This window comes from Globicephala melas, chromosome 3, assembly GCF_963455315.2.
Source record: "Globicephala melas chromosome 3, mGloMel1.2, whole genome shotgun sequence".
In the NCBI taxonomy this organism is placed as follows: Eukaryota; Metazoa; Chordata; class Mammalia; order Artiodactyla; family Delphinidae; genus Globicephala; species Globicephala melas.
In genome coordinates, this window is record NC_083316.1 from 125,035,471 (window position 1) to 125,059,145 (window position 23,675).

Sequence of the window (23,675 nt, forward strand, 5' to 3'; positions counted from 1 at the left end):
CAGAAGCAGAATAAACAAGGCAGAAGAATGAATAAGTGGAAGAGAGAGTGGTGGAAGTCATTGCTGTGGAACAGAATAAAGAAAAAAGAATGAAAAGAAATGAGGATAGTCTCAGACACCTCTGGGACAACATTAAATGCACAAACATTCACATTATAGGGGTCCCAGAGGGGAAGAGAGAGAGAAAGTGCCTGAGAAAATATTGGAAGAGATCATCACTGAAAACTTCCCTAACATGGGGAAGGAAACACTCAATGAAGTCCAGGAAATGCAGAGAGTCCCATACAGGATAAACTCAAGGAGGAACACGCCGAGACACATATTAATCAAACTGACAAAAGTTAAAGACAAAGAGAAAATAGAAAAAACAACAAGGGAAAAGCAACAAATAACATACAAGGGAATCCCCATAAGGTTAACAGCTGATTTTTCAGCAGAAACTCTGCAGGCCAGAAGGGAGTGGCATGATATATTTAAAGTGATGAAAGGGGAAAACCTATAACCAAGATTACTCTACCCAGCAAGGCTCCCATTCAGATTCGATGGAGAAATCAAAAGCTTTACAGAGAAGCAAAAGCTAAGAGAATTCAGCACCATGAAACCAGCTTTACAACAAATGCTAAAGGAACTTCTCTAGGCAGAAAAGAAGAGGCCAAAACTAGAAACAAGCAACTTATGAATGGGAAAACTCATCAATAAAGGCAAACATACACTAAAGGTAGGAAATCAGCCACACACAAATATGATATCAAAACCAGCAATCTTGAGGAGAGTACAACTGCAGGATATTGGAAATTCATTTCAAATTAAGAGACCAGCCACTTAAAAAATCTTGTATATGTATATAGACTGCTACATCAAAACCTCATGGGAGCTGCAAACCAAAAATCTACAATAGATATACAAATAAAAAATGAAAAGGAATCCAAACACAACACTAAAGAGAGTCATCAAATCACAAAAGAGAACAAAAGAGGAAGGGAAGAAAAAAGACCTACAAAAACAAACCCAAAAGCAGCCACATAGCACAGATAGATCAGCTCAGTGCTTTGTGACCACCTAGAGGGGTGGGAAAGGGAGGGTGGGAGGGAAACGCAAGAGGGAGGAGATATGGGGATATATGTATATGTATAGCTGATTCACTTTGGTATAAAGCAGAAACTAACACACGGTTGTAAAAAAAATTATACTCCAATAAAGATGTTTAAAAAAAATACACAAAACTATTAACAAAATGGCAGTAAGAGCATACATATCGATAGTTACCTTAAATGTAAATGGATTAAATGCTCCAGCCAAAAGACATAGGCTGGCTGAACTGATACAAAAACAAGACCCACATATATACGTCTACAAGAGACCCACTTCAGACCTCAGGACACATATAGACTGAAAGTGAGGGGATGGAAAAAGGTATTCCATGCAAATAGAAATCAAAAGAGAGCTGAAGTCGTGATACTCAGACAACACAGACTTTAAAATAAAGACTGCTGTAAGAGACAAAGAAGTATGCCACATAATGATCAATGAATCAATCCAAGAGGAAGATATAATAACTGAAAATATATATGCACCCAACATAGGAGCACTTCAATATATAAGGCAAACGCTAACAGGCATAAAAGGAGAAATTGACAGTAACAAAATAATAGTGAGGAATTTTAACACTCCACTTACATCAATGGACAGCTCATCCAGACAGAAAATCAGTAAGGAAACACAGCCTTAAATGACACACTAGACCAGATGGACTTAACTGATATTTACAGAACATTCCATCCAAAAGCAGCAGAGTATACATTCTTCTCAAGTGCACATGGAACATTCTCCAGGATAGATCATATCCTGGGCCAGAAATCAAGCCTCAGTAAATTTAAGAAAACTGAAATCATATCAAGCATCTTTTCTGACTACAACACTATGAGACTAGAAATCAGTTACAGGAAAAAATCCTGTAAAAAACACAAACACGTGGAGTAATGAACATGAAAACAAAAATAAACAAGTGGAACCTAATTAAACTTAAAAGCTTTTGCACAGCAAAGGAAACCATGAACAAAATGAAAAGACAACCCACACAATGGAAGAAAATATTTGCAAATCAAGTGGCTGACAAGGGATTAATCTCCAAAATATACAAACAGCTCATGCAGTTCTATATCAAAAAAACAAACAATGCAATCAAAATATGGGCAGAAGATCTAAATATACATTTCTCCAAAGAAGACATACAGATGGCCAAAAAGCACATGAAAAGATGCTCAACATCACTAATTATCAGAGAAATGCAAATCAAAACCACCATGAGGCATCACCTCACACCAGTCAGAATGGCCATCATCAAAAAGTCTACAAACAGGGCTTCGCTGGTGGCGCAGTGGTTGAGAATCCGCCTGCCAATGCAGGGGATACGGGTTCGTGCCCTGGTCCGGGAAGATCCCACATGCCGCGGAGCAGCTGGGCCCATGAGCCATGGCCGCTGAGCCTGTGCATCCGGAGCCTATGCTCCGCAACGGGAGAGGCCACAGCCGTGAGAGGCCTGCGTACCACAAAAAAAAAAAAAGTCTACAAACAATAAATGCTGGAGAGGATGTGGAGAAAAGGGAACCCTCGTACACTGTTGGTGGGAATGTAAATTGGTACAACTGTTACGGAGAACAGTATGGAGGTTCCTTAAAAAACTAAAAATAGAACTACCATATGATCCAGCAGTCCCACACCTGGGTATATATACAGAGAAAACCATAATTCGAAAAGATACATGCACCCCAATCTTCATTGCAGCACTATTTACAATACCCAAGACATGGAAGCAACCTAAATGTCCATCTACAGAGGAATGGATAAAGAAGATGTGGTACATATCTACAACGGAATATTAGCCATAAAAAAATGTAATAATGCCATTTGCAGCAACATGGATGGACCCAGAGATTATCATACTAAGTGAAGTAAGTCAGACAGAGAAATACAAATATCATATGATATCACTTATATGTGGAACCCAAAAAAATGATACAAATGAACTTATTTACCAAAGAGAAACAGACTCACAGCCATTCAAAATAAACTTAGGTTACCAAAGGGGAAACGTGGTGGCGGGGGGGAGGGATAAATGAGGAGTTTGGGATTAACATATACACAGTATTATATATAAAACAGATAATCAACAACTACCTACTGTATAGCACAGGGAATCTACTCAATATTCTATAATAACCTCTCGGGAAAAGAATCTGAAAAAGAACAGATATATGTATAGGTATAACCGAATCATTTAGCTGTATACTTGAAACTAACACAACATTGTAAATCACCTATACTCCAATATAAAATAAAAATTAAAAATAAATAGGAAAAACTCTAAAGTTTTAAGTTACCAAAAATCTGGACAAACTGTTTTAAATCAATATACCCAAAGCATAATTATTCCTAAAGGGTTCACCTGAAAACTCTTATTTTCCTTTATAATTTATGAAAATATCATCATACCAAGTTAATTTTTTTGCTGACAAACTCTGCAACAGAAATAACATGAACTTATTAACCTTCAGTGAACCTTGGTACACTGAAGGTGTACCAAGTAAAATATGTCTGTATTGACTGATTAAACCAGCAAGCTGAAGCTAGCTTTAATACCAGATATTAATTTAATATTGAATATTTCCTAGATACATGAACCTGAAATTCATTCTGGCCAGTTTCTTTTATGTTTAGAAGTATTTAATTTGTAAGCACTTACTTTTAAGTCAATTAAATGGAACTCTTTTATAAATTTAATTTTAACAGTATTTTCCGGAGGTAGAGACATCTCATATGTATAATATGTACACAGACATATAAACAGACCTAACTAGAGATCTCATAGCTTCACCTTAAAAACTTAGTTATGAATCAGGTATTACAGTATAAACTTACTAGTTTATAAATAACAGTTGGAATAAGTTAAATTTGCTTGCTCAGATGACTAAGGCTTTGCTATTTGCGGAAAAGACTTTTAAGATTTGTATTTATCCTTGATAAACCCTTAAGGAGGCTATGAATTAGATTTGGGGTGAGGGAGCCTTTCCAGCAGTTTGAGTTTAAAAGGACTTTTTTGCTTTTTTTTTTCCTCCTTGGTTTCAGGTTTTACCTGATTGAGCTAATTAGGCTCAGTCTCAGATCAATTTGGGCTGTATTTACATTTCTTATTTGCAGAGATTTGCAAAACAAAGACAGTTGCTTTTAATTCTCAGAAAAACTGGTCTGCTGCCTAAATGATATTAAAAGATTGATTTGCCCAACTGTACTTTGTTTAATTTGCTTTTTTATATCAGTGAGAAGATTTCTGACTTAGCCAAAATTCAAGAGTTCTATGTTCTAGAATTTTAGGGTTTAATTTATCATGCTTTCAAAAGCTTGCATAAGGCATTCAACAAAGGTCCTTTTTCTGAGTGCACAGGTGAGACCCAGAGCAAAATCTCTATTATTATTTTTATTAGCCCCTGAATATGGCTCCCAGTTTTTACATTATATTATACAGGCTCAGGTAACCCTACTGGTTTCCTTTTGTATGTTTAATAATATTTCCTGAGGGGCAGATTCATACTCCCTGTCTTATGAAGCATTCCCCAGTGAAACATGTATATCACACAATATAATTAAACAAAAGAGAAATAACCATCTTATATAAAGCCCGTTTAGGTATACCAATTTTTATAAACTTGCATCTCAATTCTATCAACTTTTATACCTTTACCTTTATCTTCCATTAGGACCCAATCATCAAGCCTTGGTCTTTCAAGGAGTCCTAGAAGCTTTCCTTTCTTTTTATTCTCTGACTCTTTTATCTATTTTTAATAAAAGGCTCTGGGGTCCCCAGTGAGGGGTTGAGCCAAGGGACTCAGGCCCTTTTGTCAATCTTTTACTTGATTAATCGGCCTAACTGTTGCCCCAAGTAATTTTTGGCCAGGTATCTCAGTGTAATTTACTTCCAGCCATTTAAATATATATGTATATTTTAAAATATTTATTTTGCCTGCGCTGGGTTTTAGTTGTGGCATGTGGGCTTCTTAGTTGCAGCACACAGACTCTTAGTTGTGGCATGCATGTGGGATCTAGTTCCCCAACCAGGGATCGAACCTGGGCCCCCTGCATTGGGAACACGGAGTCTTACCCACTGGACCACCAGGGAAGTCCCTAAATATATATATTTTTTAAGTGGGGTAAATAGAGTGGACTTGTTTGGGGCCCTTTAATGTTGGGGACCTATAGAGGGCCCCTTTGTTCCATCCAGCCTTACGTGATGTTCTATCAAACCTTTGTTTTAATCCCATTAACATCCATTTTATTTATCCCATTTTTAAAGAATCATCTAAAGATTTCTTTATCGTTTTGGGATAAGTCCCTGTAAAATTTCCACCTTTTTGGGAAGAAGTCTCTAAACTTTCTCTTCAGTTTACTTCCCTGTTAATCAACCTAATTAACATGAATTATCCTAATGTTTTTATTAGCATCTGTAAGACTCACTGAGGGGAAGCAGAGACCACAAATAAGGCTTCCCAAACCAGTTTTTTGTTGTTGTTGTTTTCAATTAAGGAAGTTCTTAGGTTAACCGAATATATGTTTTCCACCTTCTAAGTTTTTTTCTTATAAGTACCAGTAACACAGCTCTTTTAAAATTTGCCAACTTAGAAGTTTCTCCAATATAAAGGATTCATCATGTGGCCATTAATAAGATGTATCTTATTGATGCAAACCAGTAAGACACCAGAGAAGTCCCCACAACAGAGTATGAAGATGTAGCCTTCACAAAACCTAGAAAGTTTACTCCCCAAAATAGCCTAAGAAAGTAAAGGGCTTCCTTGCACAGGCCAATGCAAGGAAGGTTAAGAGGGCAAAAGCCCCTGAGAGTTGGCACAGTCAGACAAAAGACTGCTCAGAATCCCAGTCTATTCGGTTGGCTGCCGAATTGTATACCATATGTGTACCTTCCAGGTGGCAAAGACCAAGTACTCAAAACACAGAAACAGACATATACACATACATACACACAAAATGCCTAAGAAAATCAGGTAGAACATTTACATCTCAAAGACACAGGGAGAGAAATGCAAGTTCCCCCTAGAAGGGCTTTTGTTTCTTTAAGGTCAGAATTCTGAAAAGATGTTTTATCAAGCAGGCTTTCTCTAACTTAACTGCGTATGCAATAGAAGAGCCTCATCTTAGTCATTTTCAGGGCGAGATTTCCTTTAATTCCCAATTAAGTAAGTACTTGTAAGTATACGTGTTGTACATATATGTCTGGCTGGGGTATTAGTTAGAAGCTGGCAATCTGTCGTTCCTTTTTCTTTTTGTTTTGAAAGCTTTGTTCCCCATTCCAGAGCCAGTTTGTGGAGATAAAATCGCTAGTGATGATCGTGTGGTGAGCCAATGTGCTGTTGTGAGCTTAACTCCTCTAGATTTTACCCTAGATTCATTTTAGCCCTTTTATGAGTCTTGGTTTCTCCCTTCAGTAGCCTACAACCACCATGGGTACTCGGATTATGGAGTGGCCGGCTCTTACGCATGTCCCTGGCAGGCAAGTGTTTAATTGAAAATGTGGGCTTCCCTTTAGGGACAGCTGCACAGTATGAGGACTTGCCTCTACCGCTCCCACAAGTTTGTGTTCAGGGACACTGAACAGCCTGAGGAAGCTGTTGCCAGCCAGGAGGTGATGTTCCTTCTGAGCTGAAAGCTCTCATGAGATACCTTCACTTTTATTTTGACAAATTCTATTAAAGTAGCCAATTCAAGGAAAAACGACAGGCCAGTCTTCCACCTAATTACCCAGTCCAACCTTACTCAGTGTCTTTCAACTGAGCATAACCCAGGTACCTCTTCTTGAAACTAAGTTTCAAGGATAACCTACTACTCTTCCAGTGAGGAGTTTAACATCACTGAATAAAACTTACGAGCATCAGCCAATAACAGGAGATCTGAGAATCAGGAGAGACTCACCCAAATTCATCCAGACTCTCTGAGGTGGCAGATGGGCCCAAGAATCCTCTGCTGGTACCTAGGCTCTGGATCCTTGGAGAGTTCAGGCAAAGGAGAAAAGTCTGCTCTGGGTCCCTTTGTAGCTGTCAAAACTGTTGACTGCATAACCTAAAAGTTGAGAATTATGTTTTATTCAGCAGACATACTAAGGACCTAAGCCCGGGAGACAGCCTCTCAGATAGCTCTGAGGGACAGTTCTGAAGAGGTAAGGGAGGAACCAGGATATAAAGGAATTTTTGCAAAAACAAAACAAAACAAAGCAGATAGTCAAACGTCCGTCAAAAGATTCTAATTAAAGAAAAAAACAGACATCTCACGTTAATGAATTTAGCCCTTTTCTGTGTACGGGAAGATGCACTGAAATCATTCCTGTGATATGCACCTTAACTACCTAGGCCCAGTATCCTGCTTTACTCCATTCTGAATCCTCTCAGGGTATACTGTTGGTGGTGGCTGCAGAGGCTGATGGCTGGATGGCTGCAACATCCTTTGTTTACTGACCCACGTTAGGTGACGTTCTCTGTTCACAGACCCATCAGTTCCACTCCTAGGTATATACCCAGAAGAACTGAAAACTGGTACTCAAACGAATACATGTACACGCAGGTTCCTAGCAGTACTACTCACAAGAGCCGAAAGACGGAAGCAGCCCAAATGTCCATCAACTCACAAACGAATAAACAAAATGTGGCATATCCATATGACAGACTATTATTCAGCTATAAAAGGGAATGAAGCGCTAATACATGCTACAATGTGTATGAACCTTGACAACATTATGCTTAGTGAAAGAAGCCACACACACAAAGCCCACATATTGTATATGGGCTCTGGTACGTACCACCAGAGCCCCACCCTGACCACAGGACTACTTGTGGAAGAGAAATGAAGTCCCACAAAGGAAAATATGGGTGCTGCAAGGAAAGAGGGACATTGAAAAGGCAAAAAGTGCCAGAGGTTCACTATAGAGAATCTGGTCCCTCAGCCTTTCCTAAGCCTGTTCCATCTCAGTGTTCTTTGCTTCCTTCTAACTTCATCTTGTTTCTCCCCCACCCCCAGCTCCAGAGTGGAATTGGCCGACTAATTCTGAAGGAAGAGATGAAGGCCCGGTCCAGTTCCTACGCGGATCCCTGGACCCCACCCCGGAGCTCCACCAGCAGCCGAGAGGCCCTGCACACAGCTGGCTATGATATGTCCCTAAATGGCTGTAAGCACTGCCCTGTAACCTGCCGGGGTGGGGGCACTCTCTTCCCCATCAGTTCTTCCATTAGTGAATCTAACCTTCTATGGCCTCACCAGGGTCTAGAATACAGACTAAATAAGACCATGGTCCGTCCTGAGCAGTCACTTCTGCTTCTTCGGGTCATCTGAAGCCATGACTTCCAATCAGTTTCCATGTAAAGAAAAAACTCTTCTAATAGTCTGAAGATAAAACAGGATGCCTCTTGAGGTAGCAAGCCTCCCATCACTGGAGGTATACAAGCAGAGGCTTGGTTCAAGCACTTTGCCCTGAGAGTCTTTCACTGTAAGCTCCTCCCTGTTCCTGGACTCACACATCCTCTTCCTGCCTCCCCTCTTACTTACCCCTGTGGGATTCAGTCCTGCCAGGAAATCCTATCTCAGGTCAATACTTGATGGATAATAAAAGGTACCATTTATTGCAATCCTGTGTGCTGGGCATTTATAGATACATTATCACCCTTGGTCCTCACAAAGACCCACAATGTAGAGGGATTATTATCACCCACTTTATAGATGAGACCTGAGGTTAACCCTCTTGCCCAAGGTCAGAAAGCCAGTAAGTGACTGAGCCAGGATCAGGCCCAGCATAGAGTGACTTCAAGGCCATAAGCTTTTCCCTCTTTGCTGTACTGCACCTTGATTCTAGGTGAGCTCAAACATGACAGTGGTGGTGGTGGTGATGATGATAAAGCCAGTTTTATTGAGGGTTTTTATCTGTCAGGCACTGTGCTAAGCACCTTACTATATTGTGTCCTATATTCTTCACAATAACCCTATAAAGGAGACACTATCCCTCCCATTTTACAGATAAGAAAACAAAGCATGATTTACTTATCTGAAATTGGGTATCTATTAATGGCCAAGCCAGGATGAACTGATGGGCTGTTTCCCTGTTTCACCACTGAGAGGCACTGTTTTCAACCCCTGGCTCTGTACACTGCACCAGTACTGCTCAAAATTCAGCTCCATTCAATGGCATTTGTGCAACAAATATCACAGAGCACCTGCACTGTGCCAGGTGCTGGGCTACAAGCTGGGTGGGGGAGGGAGGATCGGGTGCAGGTGCAACAGTTAGAAACTGACCAGTGGGAAAGGAGGTACTGAAGGAGGGCTCTCCTCCCCGCCGGCCAGGGTGGCCCAGGTATGGGAGCAATTTCTGTCTGTCTCCATGAACGCTGATCTCTGGCTTCCCTCTCTTGCAGCCCCTCGGTCCCACTACCTGGCTGACAGCGGTATGTTCTGCCTGCCCTTCCTTCAGCCCATCATGTTCTGTGAGGGCCAGAGCTGAGTCAGCGGCAGGTCCCCCTTAGTTGTGATGACCATACAACGTGGATGTCCCAGCACAGTCCCCATCTGAAATAGTCCACCCCATGTGTTTATCAGATAGTGGGTCTTAATCTTTGGTCCTGGAACCAGTGTTGCCATGCCCAACAGCTCCCAGAGAGAAAGAAAGAGCACATACCTCTTCCACCCACGTGGGAGCCTGCCTGTCTGAGTTCTAGCTCGACCCCAATTCCAGGACACATGGGTCCATCATAGGAGGATAGATGTGTGCAGGTTAACACCAGAAGACTCTGTGAGTGGGTACTTGGGGTGGGCCTAGAGTTCTGCCAGGGTGAGGCACCCCTAAGACTGTTAGTTGTAAGCCTGGAGAGCAGTGGAAGGAGCTGGTGGTCCCTGTCTGTCACCCTTCCCACAAGTAACATTGGCCATTTGTAGCCAGATGACCTCAGGGAGAGGAAACCCTGGCTTGGGGCCCCTGGTAATTGTCTTGGCTCCTTCTTTTCAGACCCCCTCATCTCCAAATCTGCCTCCCTGCCTGCCTACAGAAGAAACGGGCTGCACAGGGTAAGAGAGGCTGTTCCAGGGACATTATCCCCAAGAGGTTCACAATTCCTGTGTTAGCTCAGGAGTGATGACTTACGGGTGAAACTTGGACAGAGGCCTTGGGGCTAGAGGTGCATTAACAAAAGAGCCCCCTGTGAGAGGGGCTGGGAGCACCTAGTATCTCTGGCACAATTACTCCATGCTGAGCACTTTACAAGCACTCACTCATTATAACCCTGCAAGGTAGTTACTATTTTTAATAACTCTATTTTGTGGATGAAGATGGAGGCACAGAGGGGCTCAGTGACCTGCTTGAGCTCTCATTCCTAGTAAGTGCTGAGCCAGGATTCGAGCCTGGGCCAGCTGCCCCCGACAGCCCACACCTGACTGCTGGGTTCCACTCACCCGTTGTGGCTTGGAGCCTTCTGAGCTCTTAGATGTCCTGCGGCGTAAAACCTTCATGGAAGCTGTGAGGTCGTTTAAGGACTAAAAAGGGGATGAAAAATATGTCTTGTTGGCAAAAGGAGAGGCTCTGTGAATAGACAAGTGATGGGGGAAAGGGGAAGGACACTAAGATAGACATTTATTTACTGAGCACCTACTAAGTGTCAGGCACTGTTCTGAGTGCTGGAAGTCCTGCAGTGAATAAATTCGCTGCTCCTGTGGAGCTCACATTCTAGCTGGGGAGACAGACAACCAATAAGTGCATGTGTGACTTGAAGTCAGCAGTCATAAGTGCTCAGATGGAAGACAAAGCAAGGAGGCAAAGAGAGAGAAGGTCAGAGAGTGAATTTAAACAAAGGCCTGAGTGCAGGGAGGGACCTCACCTCTCCAAGACCAGCAAGAGCCACCCTAATAGAGGGAAGCACAGTGTCAGAGTCCCTGGGTGGGGAGGATGTGTGGCTGGGATGGAGTGAGCGTGGAGATGAAGCCAGACGGAGATGTCATTAGGGCCCTGTGTGCTGGTAAGGACTCAGAAGGGTTCCGGTAGGTGTGCTGCACCATCCAACTCAGATTTTTTTTTTTTTTTTTTTTGCGGTACACGGGCCTCTTACTGTTGTGGCCTCTCCCGTTGCGGAGCACAGGCTCTGGACGCGCAGGCTCAGCGGCCATGGCTCACGGGCCCAGCCGCTCCGCGGCATGTGGGATCTTCCCAGACCGGGGCACGAACCCGTGTCCCCTGCATCATGTGGTTGAGGCGGACTCTCAACCACTGCGCCACCAGGGAAGCCCCCAACTCAGATTTTTAATGGGATCCCTCCTGTGTAGAGAAGAGACTGCAGAGGGACAGAAGTGGTAGACTTGTTAAGAGACAATTCTAGGGTTAAGCACACAAAAGGGATCAGAGGTCCATAGTAGAGCCACGGCTGGTGTTGGGGCCCCACCCCCTCCAAGCAGGGAAGAGACAGACCCTGTCCTCAGCACGCCCAAAGCCTAGACATTTGTTCATGAACAGACAGATGTTTATTGAAAGCCTTTTATGTATGTCAGGCACTGCTCTGAGTGCTTAGACTACCTCAGTGACCGAACAAAACAAAGACCCCTGGGCTTGGAGCTTATATTCTTATAGGGAGAAATTGAAAGCAAGCAGTAAATAGTACACAAGTCACCTTATACACAATGTAGAAGGTAGTAAGTGCTATGGAAAAAGAGGGGGAAATTGAGCAGGATGAGGGAGGTTGGGAGTTGGGGAAGGGGCGATTTGCAATTTTAGATAGAGTTGTCACGGCAGATCTCAGAAAAAATGATACTTGAGTAATAAAAGAAAGCATGAGCTGTAATTCACTAATAAATGAATATTTACTGAGTGCCTACTATGTGCCAGGCCTAGGCACTAGGCATATGGCAGTGAAGTAAATCACTCCACCTTGAGACCGAGGCTTCTGAGAGGGCCCCGTGTCTCACCAGCCCCAGTGCATTTTCTGGAGATGGGTGAGTACTTCAGAGAGGCAGAGGTGAGTGTGCCTCAGGCCAGCCCTGGTTCTGTCTCCCCTGCAGACACCCAGCGCAGACCTATTCCATTACGACAGCATGAACGCTGTCAACTGGGGCATGCGAGGTGAGTGCCGGCCTCTCCTGGGACTTCACAGGGACCTCATTATAATGCACTGCTCATAATAGCCCGTTTGACAGACGATTCTCGTCCCACGCTGGGCTCTGTGCAAACCCCGAGTTCCCTTTCACTTCCCATTCCCTCCCTTTTCCCCTGCTCTTCTCTCATCCTCTCAAGTCCCTGGCCTTGGGTGATCTCCAGGCCATCTGTCCCATCTGGATTCCCAGAGCCATCACAGAGTGCTTGCTGTTCTCCCAGTACTGCTGAGCTAGAGTTGCCTGCCAGCCCCGGGTGGAGGGAAATACTCAGAGCCAAATGCACATTCTTCCAAGAAAAAATTCCATGAGCCTCATGCTCTCTTCCAGTGATGCTCTCCCACCAGCCTCTTCCAGCTCCTACAAGCAGGCTCAGGCAGGAAGGCAGGCCCACATCAAACCCTGGAGGGTTCCCCCCAGAAGATGAAGGATCTCACCCATGTGCTTCATGGTCCCAGACTCTTCTTATTTCTATTCTAAATATCTGAAATGTCATTTTCCCCCTAAAAACCTATCTCTGGATCAGCCCAACCCCTTTCTCCATTGTGTTCAAATCATCCTTGATTTGGGATGAATTCAATAAGGACAGTGTCTCTATGACAGAGGCCAGTGTAGTGATGCAGAGCAAAGACTGATGGTTTCTACTTTGTGTGTGTCTCTTTTCTCTCTACAGAGTACAAGGTAAAGATACACAGACCCTGGGGGTCTCCGGGACCCTGCATGTTGCTACACTGGGGACCAGCAGGAAGATGACAGCACTGTCTATGCAGGGAAGGGAACATCGATAAATAACCCCAAGGGTCCTCTCAAGACTAGCATTTCAAGTGCCTCCTTGGCCCAGTTTCCCTGAATCCTGCCCTACATCTCTTGCCTCCTGAAACCAGACAGTTCCCCCGGGCCTCGGAGACTCTCTAGAGGCTTGCCAATCACAGATATGAGACATTTACACTCAGGAGCCCTTGTGCTCACATTAAGGCCAAATGCAACCAAGCTCATCCCTGGCAGTATTCAAGGACTCCAGGGCCTTGCCTTTTGGGAGAAGGTGCCTTGAGGCTGCCAGGAAGCCCGAAAAAGGACATACTCAGCCCTTCCTCCAGACTTTAATCTCTGGCTCTTTCTGGACAGAGGAGGGAGCCCCAGCCAGACACAAAATATGTCTGAAGGGACAAGCCCACCACCCTCACCCAACCTACAAATATCCCCCCCTCCTCTCTTCTTAGATCTACCCTTATGAACTGCTCCTGGTGACCACAAGAGGGAGAAACCGACTGCCCAAGGATGTGGATCGGACGCGTTTAGAGGTATGTGTAGAAAACTGAGCAGGCGCCTTTGGGTTTGAAGTGATTCCAGAAATTGCCTGGTCTAACCCAGCTTGGGAGGAGCAGGCAGAATGAATGGCGTAAAGGTCACACAGCTGGTTAAAAAAGCAGAGATTCCAACCTGGTTTCCTTAGCCCAAGACTGTTCCCTGCTGTTCTATGCAGCCTCCTCAATTCAGTTAGCATCTGTGGTGCACAGCTACAGCATGTCTCCAAGTGGGGCTGATGCTTCTGCAGACATAAGAGAAGAGCTAGATTTGGTTCCTGCCCTCCAAGAGCCTGCAGTCTGTCCGATAAGAAGAAACACAGCACTGGTGTTATACAGGATTGTATAGAAAACCAGTGCCTGTGACAGGCAAGGATGGGGGACAGCTCTGTGCAGAGGGTAAACATATAAGCAAGTCTCAAGCAAGACTCCCTAGGTTCCAACCCTGATGCTGCCATGCCCAACTGGACAGCTTGGCCACATGACAACCTCTCCAAACTGTAGTTTTCTCCTCTGTAAAATGGGGTGACTGTCATGCTTCCCTCAGGCTGCCAAATGACATACATGAGACAATACACATAGAGCCCTTCACACAGAATCTGGCAGTGTACTGAGTAGAAAATTCTTCATAAGTGTTTCATTGCTGTTACTCAGAGAAGACCACTAAAGCTGGGTGGGGTGATACAGGCTTCCAGGAAGAGGAAGGATTTGGATGGACTTTTGGAGGTGGGCAGGTTTAGATGGATGGAGAGGCAGGAGAGCAACATGAGCAGTGGGAACAGCATAAATAAGGCGCAGACATGGCCTGACCGTGGCACTGGGCTCTCAAGCCATCCAGTCCACTTGGCATGGAGTCCCGGTCCCTGGTTACATTAGTTCCAGGAGCACACGCTGCCCTTTTCACCCCAGTGCCTCTCCCTGGAACACCCTTTCCATCTTGCCAGCCTCCTCATTCATCAGGGCCCCATTCTAGTGATGCCTGTGCCCCAAAGCCTCCCCTAAGCCTTCTTCAGGATGTGTCGCTAACCTCTTCCTCCAGCCTCCCCAGCCCTGCGTCCAGAGCACAGATCCAATACCTTTCTTTCTCCTTTGCATCAGATCATCAAGCCATCCATTTCCTCTGCCTGGACTAGGGGAGGTGTCAGGAGATGTCTGTGGAATTGAATGCAGGCTTGTAAGAGAGGAGGCTCAGCACTTCTTGGGACCACCCCTGACCTGACGGCTGATGAATTTGCCCAGAGTAGAGGGTTGGAGCTGCAGGAGGGAGATGGGAGTGGGTCAGGAAGCTCTGTGAGTCCTTTCAGCTCTAGCATGCTGGGGTAGCAGGGAAGGAAGCAGATGATTCTCCCCACATTTATAACAAGGGCTTCGTTTCACAGTCTAGCAGTGAGTGTCTGCCGGTGCTGAAGGGGACAGCTCCGACGGCAGCTCACTGGAGCCAGCACTTAGGGGTGGAAATGTTCACGAACCTGGTTCGTAATGGAGGACCAACTGCTCTCCTACATCCTCCAGGACACCCAGAAGCTCAGACCAGGAAAACGCAACCTTCTCTAAGCATCAGAATCACTTAGGGAGCTTTTTTTAAATACCAATACAGGGCCCCATCTGAGTCCAATTAAATTACAATCTGGGGAAGGAGCTCAGGCATCAGTATTTTTCAGAGGCTCCCAGGGATGTCTAATATATAGCCTGAGCGGAGACCACTGGGCTAGAGACACTGTCCTAGCTGTCTGCAGCAGTTCAGGAAGGGCACGGAAGAAGGAAACCCCTGACTCTCTCCTCAAGGAGCTCGGAGTATAGATACTTGTTCACTCAATAAATATTTATTGTAACCTATTATATACACCAGGTGCTGTTCTAGGTGCCTACAACATATCAGTGAACAAAACAAGGACCCCTGCCCTCTTGGGGCTGACGTTCTCATGTGAGGAGACAGACAGTAAATGACACAAGTAATAAATAAAGGATATAGTATGTTGGGAAGTAACCGGGCTGAGGGAAAGGGTAAGAGGAGAACAGAGTGAGGGGGGTTGGGAGTTGGAGGGGTGAGTTGCAGTTTTCAATAGGGTGGTCAGAGTAGATCTCATTGAAAACATGACATCTGAGCAAAGACTTCAAGTAGGTGAGGGAGTTAGCCATGCTTATATAGGAAGGAAGAGCATTCTGGGCCAAGGGAACAGCCGCTGACAAGGCCCTGATGCAGGAGTGAGTATGGTGTGTTGGAGGATGGCAGGAGATGAGTGTGGCTGGGGCCACGTGACCCCAGAAGAGAGGATGAGGAGATGAAATCAAAGGAAACAGAGACCAGGCCATGCTATGTGACAGACACATGAAGAGATCACTGCACTAATGAGAGTGCCGGTGATTGAGTGCCAGCCACTGTGCCAAGCATGTGACCCGCATCATCTCAGTCACCCTCACAATATCCGTGAGGTAGGTACTGGGATGCTGCCACTCTCAGAAGAGGACATTGAGGCTCAGTGAGGTTACCATGTCCAAGGTCACACGCTCCTATCTGCCTGGCTGTAAAGCCTATGCACTTAACCTTTATGCTTTAAAATCTGCGGTGAATGTCAAATGGACAGGGCTGCCATTGTGTGCTCTGAGAACTCAGAGGAGAAAGGAGGCTCCACGTGGCCCTTAACAGGAGGAGAGAAGAAAAGCCTCAGACTCCTTCAGTGTGTCCTACAGTGTTTACTTGAGTAGTTTAGTCTGCCATTCCTTTAAATTGAGTCTTATTTAAAAAAAAAAAAATTTTTAAACACAGTGGAGAAAGCCAGCTAGAGAATCAGTAGTAACCATCACTCTCTAATAACAACAACAACAAAAAGAACAAATGAGACAGTTCCCCTCAGTCTTTACTATGGAAGGAGCAGAGAATGCTCTCATATCCACATAGTTTTCAGCACTCGAGTGCAAGTAAAACAGATTTGGGCGAGTCAATAGCATGAACAAAAGAAGAAGGGCACTGTCTAGACTGGTGGAGTCTAACAACCAAATGTGATGTGTGGATGCTGTCTGAATCCTTATTCAAACAAACCAACTATAAAAAAAAACACTTTGAGACAATTAGGGGAATTTTATTGTAGACAGGTATTAGGTAATTCTGTGGAATTACTGTCATTTTTTCCTTGCCCATGCTGTTGTGATTATGTAAGAAAATAGCCAGTATGTTTTGAGATGCAAACCGCTGTATGTAGGAGTGAACAGACAGTGTCTGCTTTAAGACACTTCAGCAAAGGAAACAGATGAAGCAAATGTGGTAAAACTCTTTGAATCTGGATGATGGGCATGGGTGTGCATTTTCTCTCTTTTGTGTGTTTTTGAAACTTTTCATAAAAGAAAGACATATTTATGAAATTCTTAATGGGATTGACCAAGAGGGGCAGTGAGAGTACACTGCATTTGGAATCAGAAGCCCTGGACTTTGGTCTCAGCTCTGCTATTTACCTAGTCTCCTCTCCTCCCTCCCTCTTGGGCAAGTCATTTTAATTCTCTGACTTTTGCTTTTCTCATCTTTCAGTTGGGTAGAAATAATTCCTGGTTTTCAGAAGAAAATCAGGTCAGAAGAATTAAAGGAGAAAAATGAGGGTGAATGTACATTTATGAACTACTGAGCATAATACAAACGCAATACAAGGAATTGGTGGTAGTGTTAAATATTAAGTACTAAAAAATCAACTCAAGAGTCATCGGCAGCCAATGATATCTTAAAAAAGTATCAAAGTTACTTTTACCTAAAGTTCTGGAAATGTGGCGAAAACATTAATTCACAGGGACAATAGGCCAGAGAATTGTCTAATTGTTACGTGGCTGTATACATGATTCTCATTCAATCTCCCTCAATACTCAATTAGCTAATAGAATTGCTACCGACAGCAAGTGAATGCAGGAAGTTTACAGGCAGGATATATGCCATCTATTTCTATCTTTAAACATAATTGTAAATTTTATTTTGAAAAATAAAATTTCAGACCTCCAGAAAAGCTGCAAGAACTGTAAAATGAGTATCCATCTACCCTTCACCTAAATGTACCAATTTTTCACATTTTGCCACATTTTAAGTGCCATATATTTCTAACTCTAAAAGCTTAGGATAATGTATCAACTTTCAAGGCTGATGGGAAGGGGCAGGAGAGAGGGCAGGCAGAAAGGGGTTAAAAAACCTGCCAAGGCATGCAGAACAATGTTTCATTATATGGCATACTTGTTTTCAAATAAGAAAGAGATGAAAGGACATTTCAGGGAGTGGGGGTTGGAAAAATCTGGACAGTAACTTTTTTTCATTGACTGGCCTAAGGAACAACCTTCCAGATCATTTGTAAAATAATTAGTCAGAGGAAATACGCCCTAAAATCTTGGGCATGCCTCCTTTTTCTTCCAAAGCGAAGAGCCATAACATTAATCCATACACACTCCTGGACACAACGCATGGAGCAGGGACTGCAGAAAGGGGAGGTCAACTGGGATGCATCGAGAGGCACTTCGGTGAAGCAGAAGTCCCACCTGAGTCCTGGGCGGGGGAGGCCTTTCCAGCCAGACCAGCTACAGAGGTCCCTCCCAGGAAACAACCACTCACACACTGATCCATTCAACAGATATTCATCATACACCTTCCATGGGTCAGACACTGCCAGGCACAGTGTACCCAGAGGAAACGTACAGGAACCACTCCTGCCTCCACCTGCCCCCAGCCTGCACCTCACATCCTCAAGCTGTTCCCTCTGTCTCCTCCCACCTCCTTGCAGCGCCACCTGTCCCAGGAAGAGTTCTACCAAGTCTTCGGCATGACCATCTCCGAGTTTGACCGGCTGGCCCTCTGGAAGAGGAATGAACTGAAGAAGCAAGCCCGGCTGTTCTAGGCAGAAGCTCTATAAATATATATGCATTTATATAAAGATATATGTAAAGTCTCTATACTGAAGCTCGGTATAATCCTCTCGTGTAATGGGACACACTGCCTGCCATGAGACTTGCTTTTCTGTATTGTCAGGCAAGCCCACATCTTCAAGATATTTTTATGCTCCTTCCTTTCTCTTTTCTAAGTGCAATGGGATTTGGGAAGGGGTTCGTGGGGACTCCCATCCTTTTACTGGGAAGCCTTTTTATACTGAAACATCTCTCCTGACTTGAGTCCCCTAAGGTCCAACTCTCTTCGCTAAAGGAGATGCCTGAAGGAGTCTCTCTTCTCTCTGCTTCTCGGCTCTTTTCCCCAGTCTCCAGGGAGGATGCTGCAGTTTTCATACCTTATTGGCCCCAGAGGGGCCCTCTCATGGGAGGATCCACAGCATTCTCCCCAAGTCACTGAGTACCTTTGAGAGCTCTGAAGAATTTTCTCATCACCCCGACTAGGACCTCAATGCTGTCTGGGGGTGATGCAGCTAGAAATGTGGGTTTCATGTCTACTCGTTACAGAAGTAAACAAGTGGATAGGGCCCTGGCCTCTCCTCTCCTCTTCAATCCTCCTCCTATCCTTGATCCTCACCTCTCTCTAGTCCAAATCTATGCCTCATGGTAGGAAAAGAAAAAGCACTTCCCTTCCTTGCACTATTACTTCCAATGGCCCCCTGCCTGGCCCCTATGTGGAGAACCAGAGGGAGGGAGCAGGAGCTGGAAGCAGGAGACGGAGCAGGGCACCCGTTAGCACTGGAGCTGCAGGACCTCTTGGGACCCTCCCTCATTGCTCCCAGAACCTCCTGACCCTTCCCCCTTTGGAGGAGAGGCCCATTATTGAAGCTTGTATTTTTCAGCCTTACTACAATCTATGTGCCTGACAACTCACCACAGGGCTAATGTTCCCACCACAGCTCCAACCGAACAACTAGACAGACAACCTCTAACACTCCCCGCCCAAAGGTAATATAGGCCATGTCCTATAGAAAGTTTCCCGGCCTATGTCTTCTGGTCCCTGGGCTGGCAGAGCAACCCAACCAGACCCCCACCAGTCCTCGGCTTGCATTGCAAAGTTGGCCATGGTTCATGGGGGAAACTTTTGAAGAATGACTACTTATGAGATTCCAAAATGGAGCATTGGCCAACACCACTCATGGTCATACTGATTTCCCCAGTGGCTGCCTTTCCTGCCTCCTTGGCTTCTGGAACAGGGGTGAAAGCTTAACCTTCTCCCCACCCCAAACCTGCAACCACGAGTTGGTGATATCTGGTGGGGTCTGTTCCTTCCTGGAGATGGCTGGAGTCAGACCACTGAGGTCGTGGAGGAAGAATGAAGAAGTAGAGATGGCAGTTATCACTCTCAAGAGGTTATGTGTGGTGGCAAATGTAGAACTGACTTCAACTCAACAAGCCCTCACTGAGCACCTGCTGTATACTGAGCACCTGCTGTATACTGAGCACTGGATGGGGGAGGGAGACGGAAATACTGGGATGAGCAACATGGGGCCCGACTTCAGGGGCATGCCTACCAACAATGGGTACCGTAAGGCAGGTACCCAAACATGATGGATGTGAGGCAGAAAGTGATAGGAGACAGCACGAGAAAATGTGACATTACTAAGAAGGCATATGCAGCTGGTGCAGACCAAGGAAAGCTTTCTGGAAGAGACTGCATTTGAGCGGAGTTCAGGAAGGATCTTTGTAAACTGGGAGGAGACTAACTTGAAAGGGTGATAGGATTAGGGGCCATAAGGGAGGTCTAATATGCTCTCATTTAAAATGTCAGCCCTCTCTGCATCTTTTCTTTTTGGCCAATATCTTTCAACTGTCCTGACCCCTTTGGAAATGTCCCCAGCCAGACACATTCATTGAAACTGCCTCATTATCACTGGTTGAGAACTTGGCGAGATTGAAGGGCTTTTGTTATTGTTGGATATTTTTTTCCCATAAATGCACATAATTTCAACCCAGACTCGTGTCCTTCTGTTGTTTCTAGTGTGAGTGAAGATGAGTGACGTGGGGAGAGACTGAACCATGCACATTTTTCAAAATAAAAGTGTCAGAGAGCAGCCCTCCCTTGGCCTCAGTTTCTCCTTCTGTAATAAAGTTTGACCAGGTAAGCATTACCCAAATTGTTTCCTGCAGAACACAGGGTCCTGCAGGATGGAAGAGGATGTTCCAATAACAAATAAGGTTTGATGATCAGAAAATAATAATAAAACCCAGGTGAGCTGGCGACTTCCGAGAGGTAGTGAACCTGGAGGTAGGGAGGCATGGTGAGTGTCAGAGTACTCATGGTCAGTAAACCACCCAGCCTCTGCATTTGACCTCATCTGATTCAGTGTTGCAGTTATTTGACAAACAAGAGGAGGGAGATCAAGAGTAGAAGGACATGGAACTCACCTCCCCCACACGCACACATCAAAAATACATCTAAATGTGGAACAATTCTCACAGAAAACCGATTGAAAACTAACAGAAGATCTCTTATACAACCAAAGCTGCAAGTAAGATCCCCTTGTAACCAGGTAGGACAAAAAAGAAAATAAGGCATCAGGAAGGGACCAGTACCCCTGGGAGGGAGTTATGAAAGAAGAGAGGTTCGCTCACCCTGGGAACCCCCGTTGCCAGCTGGGAGGTCCGCCGGGACAGATAGGGAGCTGAAAGGGCCTGGTCTCTACTCATGAGGAGTGTGTGTGTGCTGGCTTGCTAACAATCAGGGCAGAGAGAGACCAGCGCTTGACGGCTGCCACGTCGTCACACTTCTCAACCCAAAATGCAGTCAAGGAGGGCCTGCTAATAGGCACAACAGCTAGGCACTGAAACTCGGCCTTCAGGAGAGGGACCCTGGGAGAGGACTCAATCTAGCTGTGCAGAGATAACCAGAAGGGCCTGGAGTGTGGTCTGGGCCACCACTGTTACCGCATGCCACAGGGGCACAGTCCACCATAGGAGCCCCAATTACAGCATGCGCAGGGCAGGACATGGGTCTACCATAAGAGCCCCACTGTCAGCGTGCTCACGGAGGGATGCAGCACCAGTGGTGGTGGACTTTGTGAGTCCACACATGTCAGGAGTGGGGCTGACATCAGAGCCAATTATCAGGGCTCCCATAGCGGGGGCGGGTCCAAGAACAGGTCCAGCAACAATGGACCATGTTGCTGCACACACCAGGTGGCATAGCCATCACAGAATCACAAATCCCCTGCGACAGCCCCTGACGAGGAGTTTGCAGTGGTTCCTTTCCCAGCAGGGACACTCCAGTCCTGCCTACTTCACACCACAGCTTGCAGTCATATCTGGGGCAAACAAGCCCTGGGAGAGCCCTATCATAGAGGCACCCCAGGTGCCAAGTGGCAGCACAACCACCTTGATTCCTGCAGCCACAATGCCCCGGCCCCCAGTGCCTGCCTGACACTAGGTCTCGGACAAACACTATGGAGAAAGGGACATAACCTTGGGCTGCTTCTGGGCAAAACCAGGGATGCCTGCACAAGGTTCTCTGTGACCACACAGGCCTCACTTGCTTCAGCACTCACCTCCTTGGGGACAGAGCACACACTTAAGGGCAATGCAGCCTTACTAAACCCGACCCTCAGGGCTTCTACTTCAACAACTGGGGAGCAGACCCCACCCCTGACAGGGCTGTGACAGCCACAGGGGAAAGAGGAGGTCCCACCCAACTTCCAGTGCAGACTCAGGTTACCACAACACCAATCACACCCCCCATCAAGGGGATAATTTCCACTCTGAGGAAAGACATGGCTGACATCCATACCAAAACTACTGGATTCACACAGTCTACATAGGGACACTCATACATTAAAAACAGCCCTTCAATGGGACTTCCCTGGCAGTCCAGTGGTTAAGACTCTGCCCTTCCACTGCAGGGGGTGTGGGTTCAATCCCTGGTTGGGGAACTAGGATCCCACATGCCACAGAGTGTGGACTAAAAAAACCAAAACAAAAAACAGCCCTTCAAGACCACAGTAGATAAGCGTTTCTCCTAAATTCACAGAAACAGAGAAATTTAAGTAAAATGAAAAAGCAGAGGAGCTACTCCAACTGAAAGAACAACAGAAATCCCCTGAAAGAACAAACAGTAAAATCTCTCTAGTCTGCTAGACACCAAGTTCAAAAAGGAGGTAATAAAAATGCTAAAGGAATTAAGAAAGGTTATCGACAGAAATGCAGATCACTGTAACAAGGAACTAGAAACTATGAAGAGGAACCAATCAAAACTAGACAACTGAATTGCCAAGATAAAAACCAAGCTAAAATCAATGAATAAGACAAAGATACTACAAAAAAAGAAAATCACAGGCCAATATCACTGATGAACATGGACGCAAAAATCATTAATACAATACTAGCAAACCGAATCCAACAACATGTTAAAAGGATCATACACCATGATCAACTGGGATATGTCCCAGGCATGCAAATATTCTTCAATATACGCAAATCAATCAGTGTGATCACCACATTAACAAACTGAAGAATTTAAAACCATATGATCAGGACTTCCCTGGTGGTCCAGTGGTTAAGAATCCGCCTCCCAATGCAGGGGACATGGGTTCGATCCCTGGTTGGGGAACTAAGATCCCACATGCTTCAGGGCAACTAAGCCTGCACACTCTAGAGCCCAAGCGCCACAACCAGAGAGCCCATGTGCTGCAACTACTGAGCCCATGCACTCTAGAGCCCACGTGCCACAACTAGACAGAAGCCCGCACACCGCAACGAAAGATCCCACATGCCACAATGAAGATCCTGTGTGCTGCAACTAAGACCTGACGCAGCCCCCAGAAATAAATAAATAAATAAATATATTTTTAAAAAACCATATGGGGGACTTCCCTGGTGGTCCAGTGGTAAAGAATCCACCTTACGATGCAGGCGACACGGGTTCGATCCCTGGGTGGGGAACTAGGATCCCACATGCCTCAGGGCAACTAAGCCTGCGCACCACAACTACTGAGCTTGTGCGCCTCAACTAGAGAGCCTGTGCGCCTCAACTAGAGAGCCTGCGTGCCACAAACTGCAGAGCCACACGCTCTGGAACCCATGCGCCACAACTAGAGAACAGAAAACTCACACGCCACAACTAGAGAGAAGCCGAAGCGCCTCAGTGAAGAGCCCGTGCGTTGCAATGAAAGATCTCGCATGCTGCAACGAAGATCCCGCGTGCCGCAACTAAGACCTGATGCAGCCAAAAGTGAATAAAATAAATAAATAAATATTTTAAAAAATATACGATCATCTCAAAAGATGCAGAAAAAGCTTTTGAAAAAATTCAACACC

At 45.3% G+C, this 23,675-nt stretch overlaps 1 protein-coding gene and 1 long non-coding RNA gene across 9 annotated transcripts in view; one reads left to right on the forward strand and one right to left on the reverse strand.

The window, feature by feature from the left end:
* The window catches only part of ABLIM3 (actin binding LIM protein family member 3), a 177,500-nt gene extending 157,159 nt beyond the window's left edge, over positions 1-20,341 (forward strand). For 7 of the 8 annotated variants that reach the window (XM_060296422.1, XM_030847325.3, XM_030847329.3 and 4 more), the window contains 7 exons: positions 8,077-8,224; positions 9,462-9,491; positions 10,049-10,107; positions 12,085-12,145; positions 12,848-12,855; positions 13,395-13,475; positions 18,227-20,341. In XM_060296422.1, the coding sequence (XP_060152405.1) occupies positions 8,077-8,224; positions 9,462-9,491; positions 10,049-10,107; positions 12,085-12,145; positions 12,848-12,855; positions 13,395-13,475; positions 18,227-18,340 (501 nt within the window). In that variant the 3' untranslated portion in view covers positions 18,341-20,341. The remainder of the gene's footprint in view (positions 1-8,076; positions 8,225-9,461; positions 9,492-10,048; positions 10,108-12,084; positions 12,146-12,847; positions 12,856-13,394; positions 13,476-18,226) is intronic. The other variant, XM_060296423.2, reaches the window with a different exon arrangement.
* LOC115847468 (uncharacterized) overlaps positions 1-23,675 on the reverse strand; it is a 115,177-nt gene that overhangs the window by 5,302 nt on the left and 86,200 nt on the right. Inside the window, exon 9 of the long non-coding RNA XR_009563487.1 lies at positions 6,979-7,125. This is a non-coding gene — a long non-coding RNA (uncharacterized lncRNA). The remainder of the gene's footprint in view (positions 1-6,978; positions 7,126-23,675) is intronic.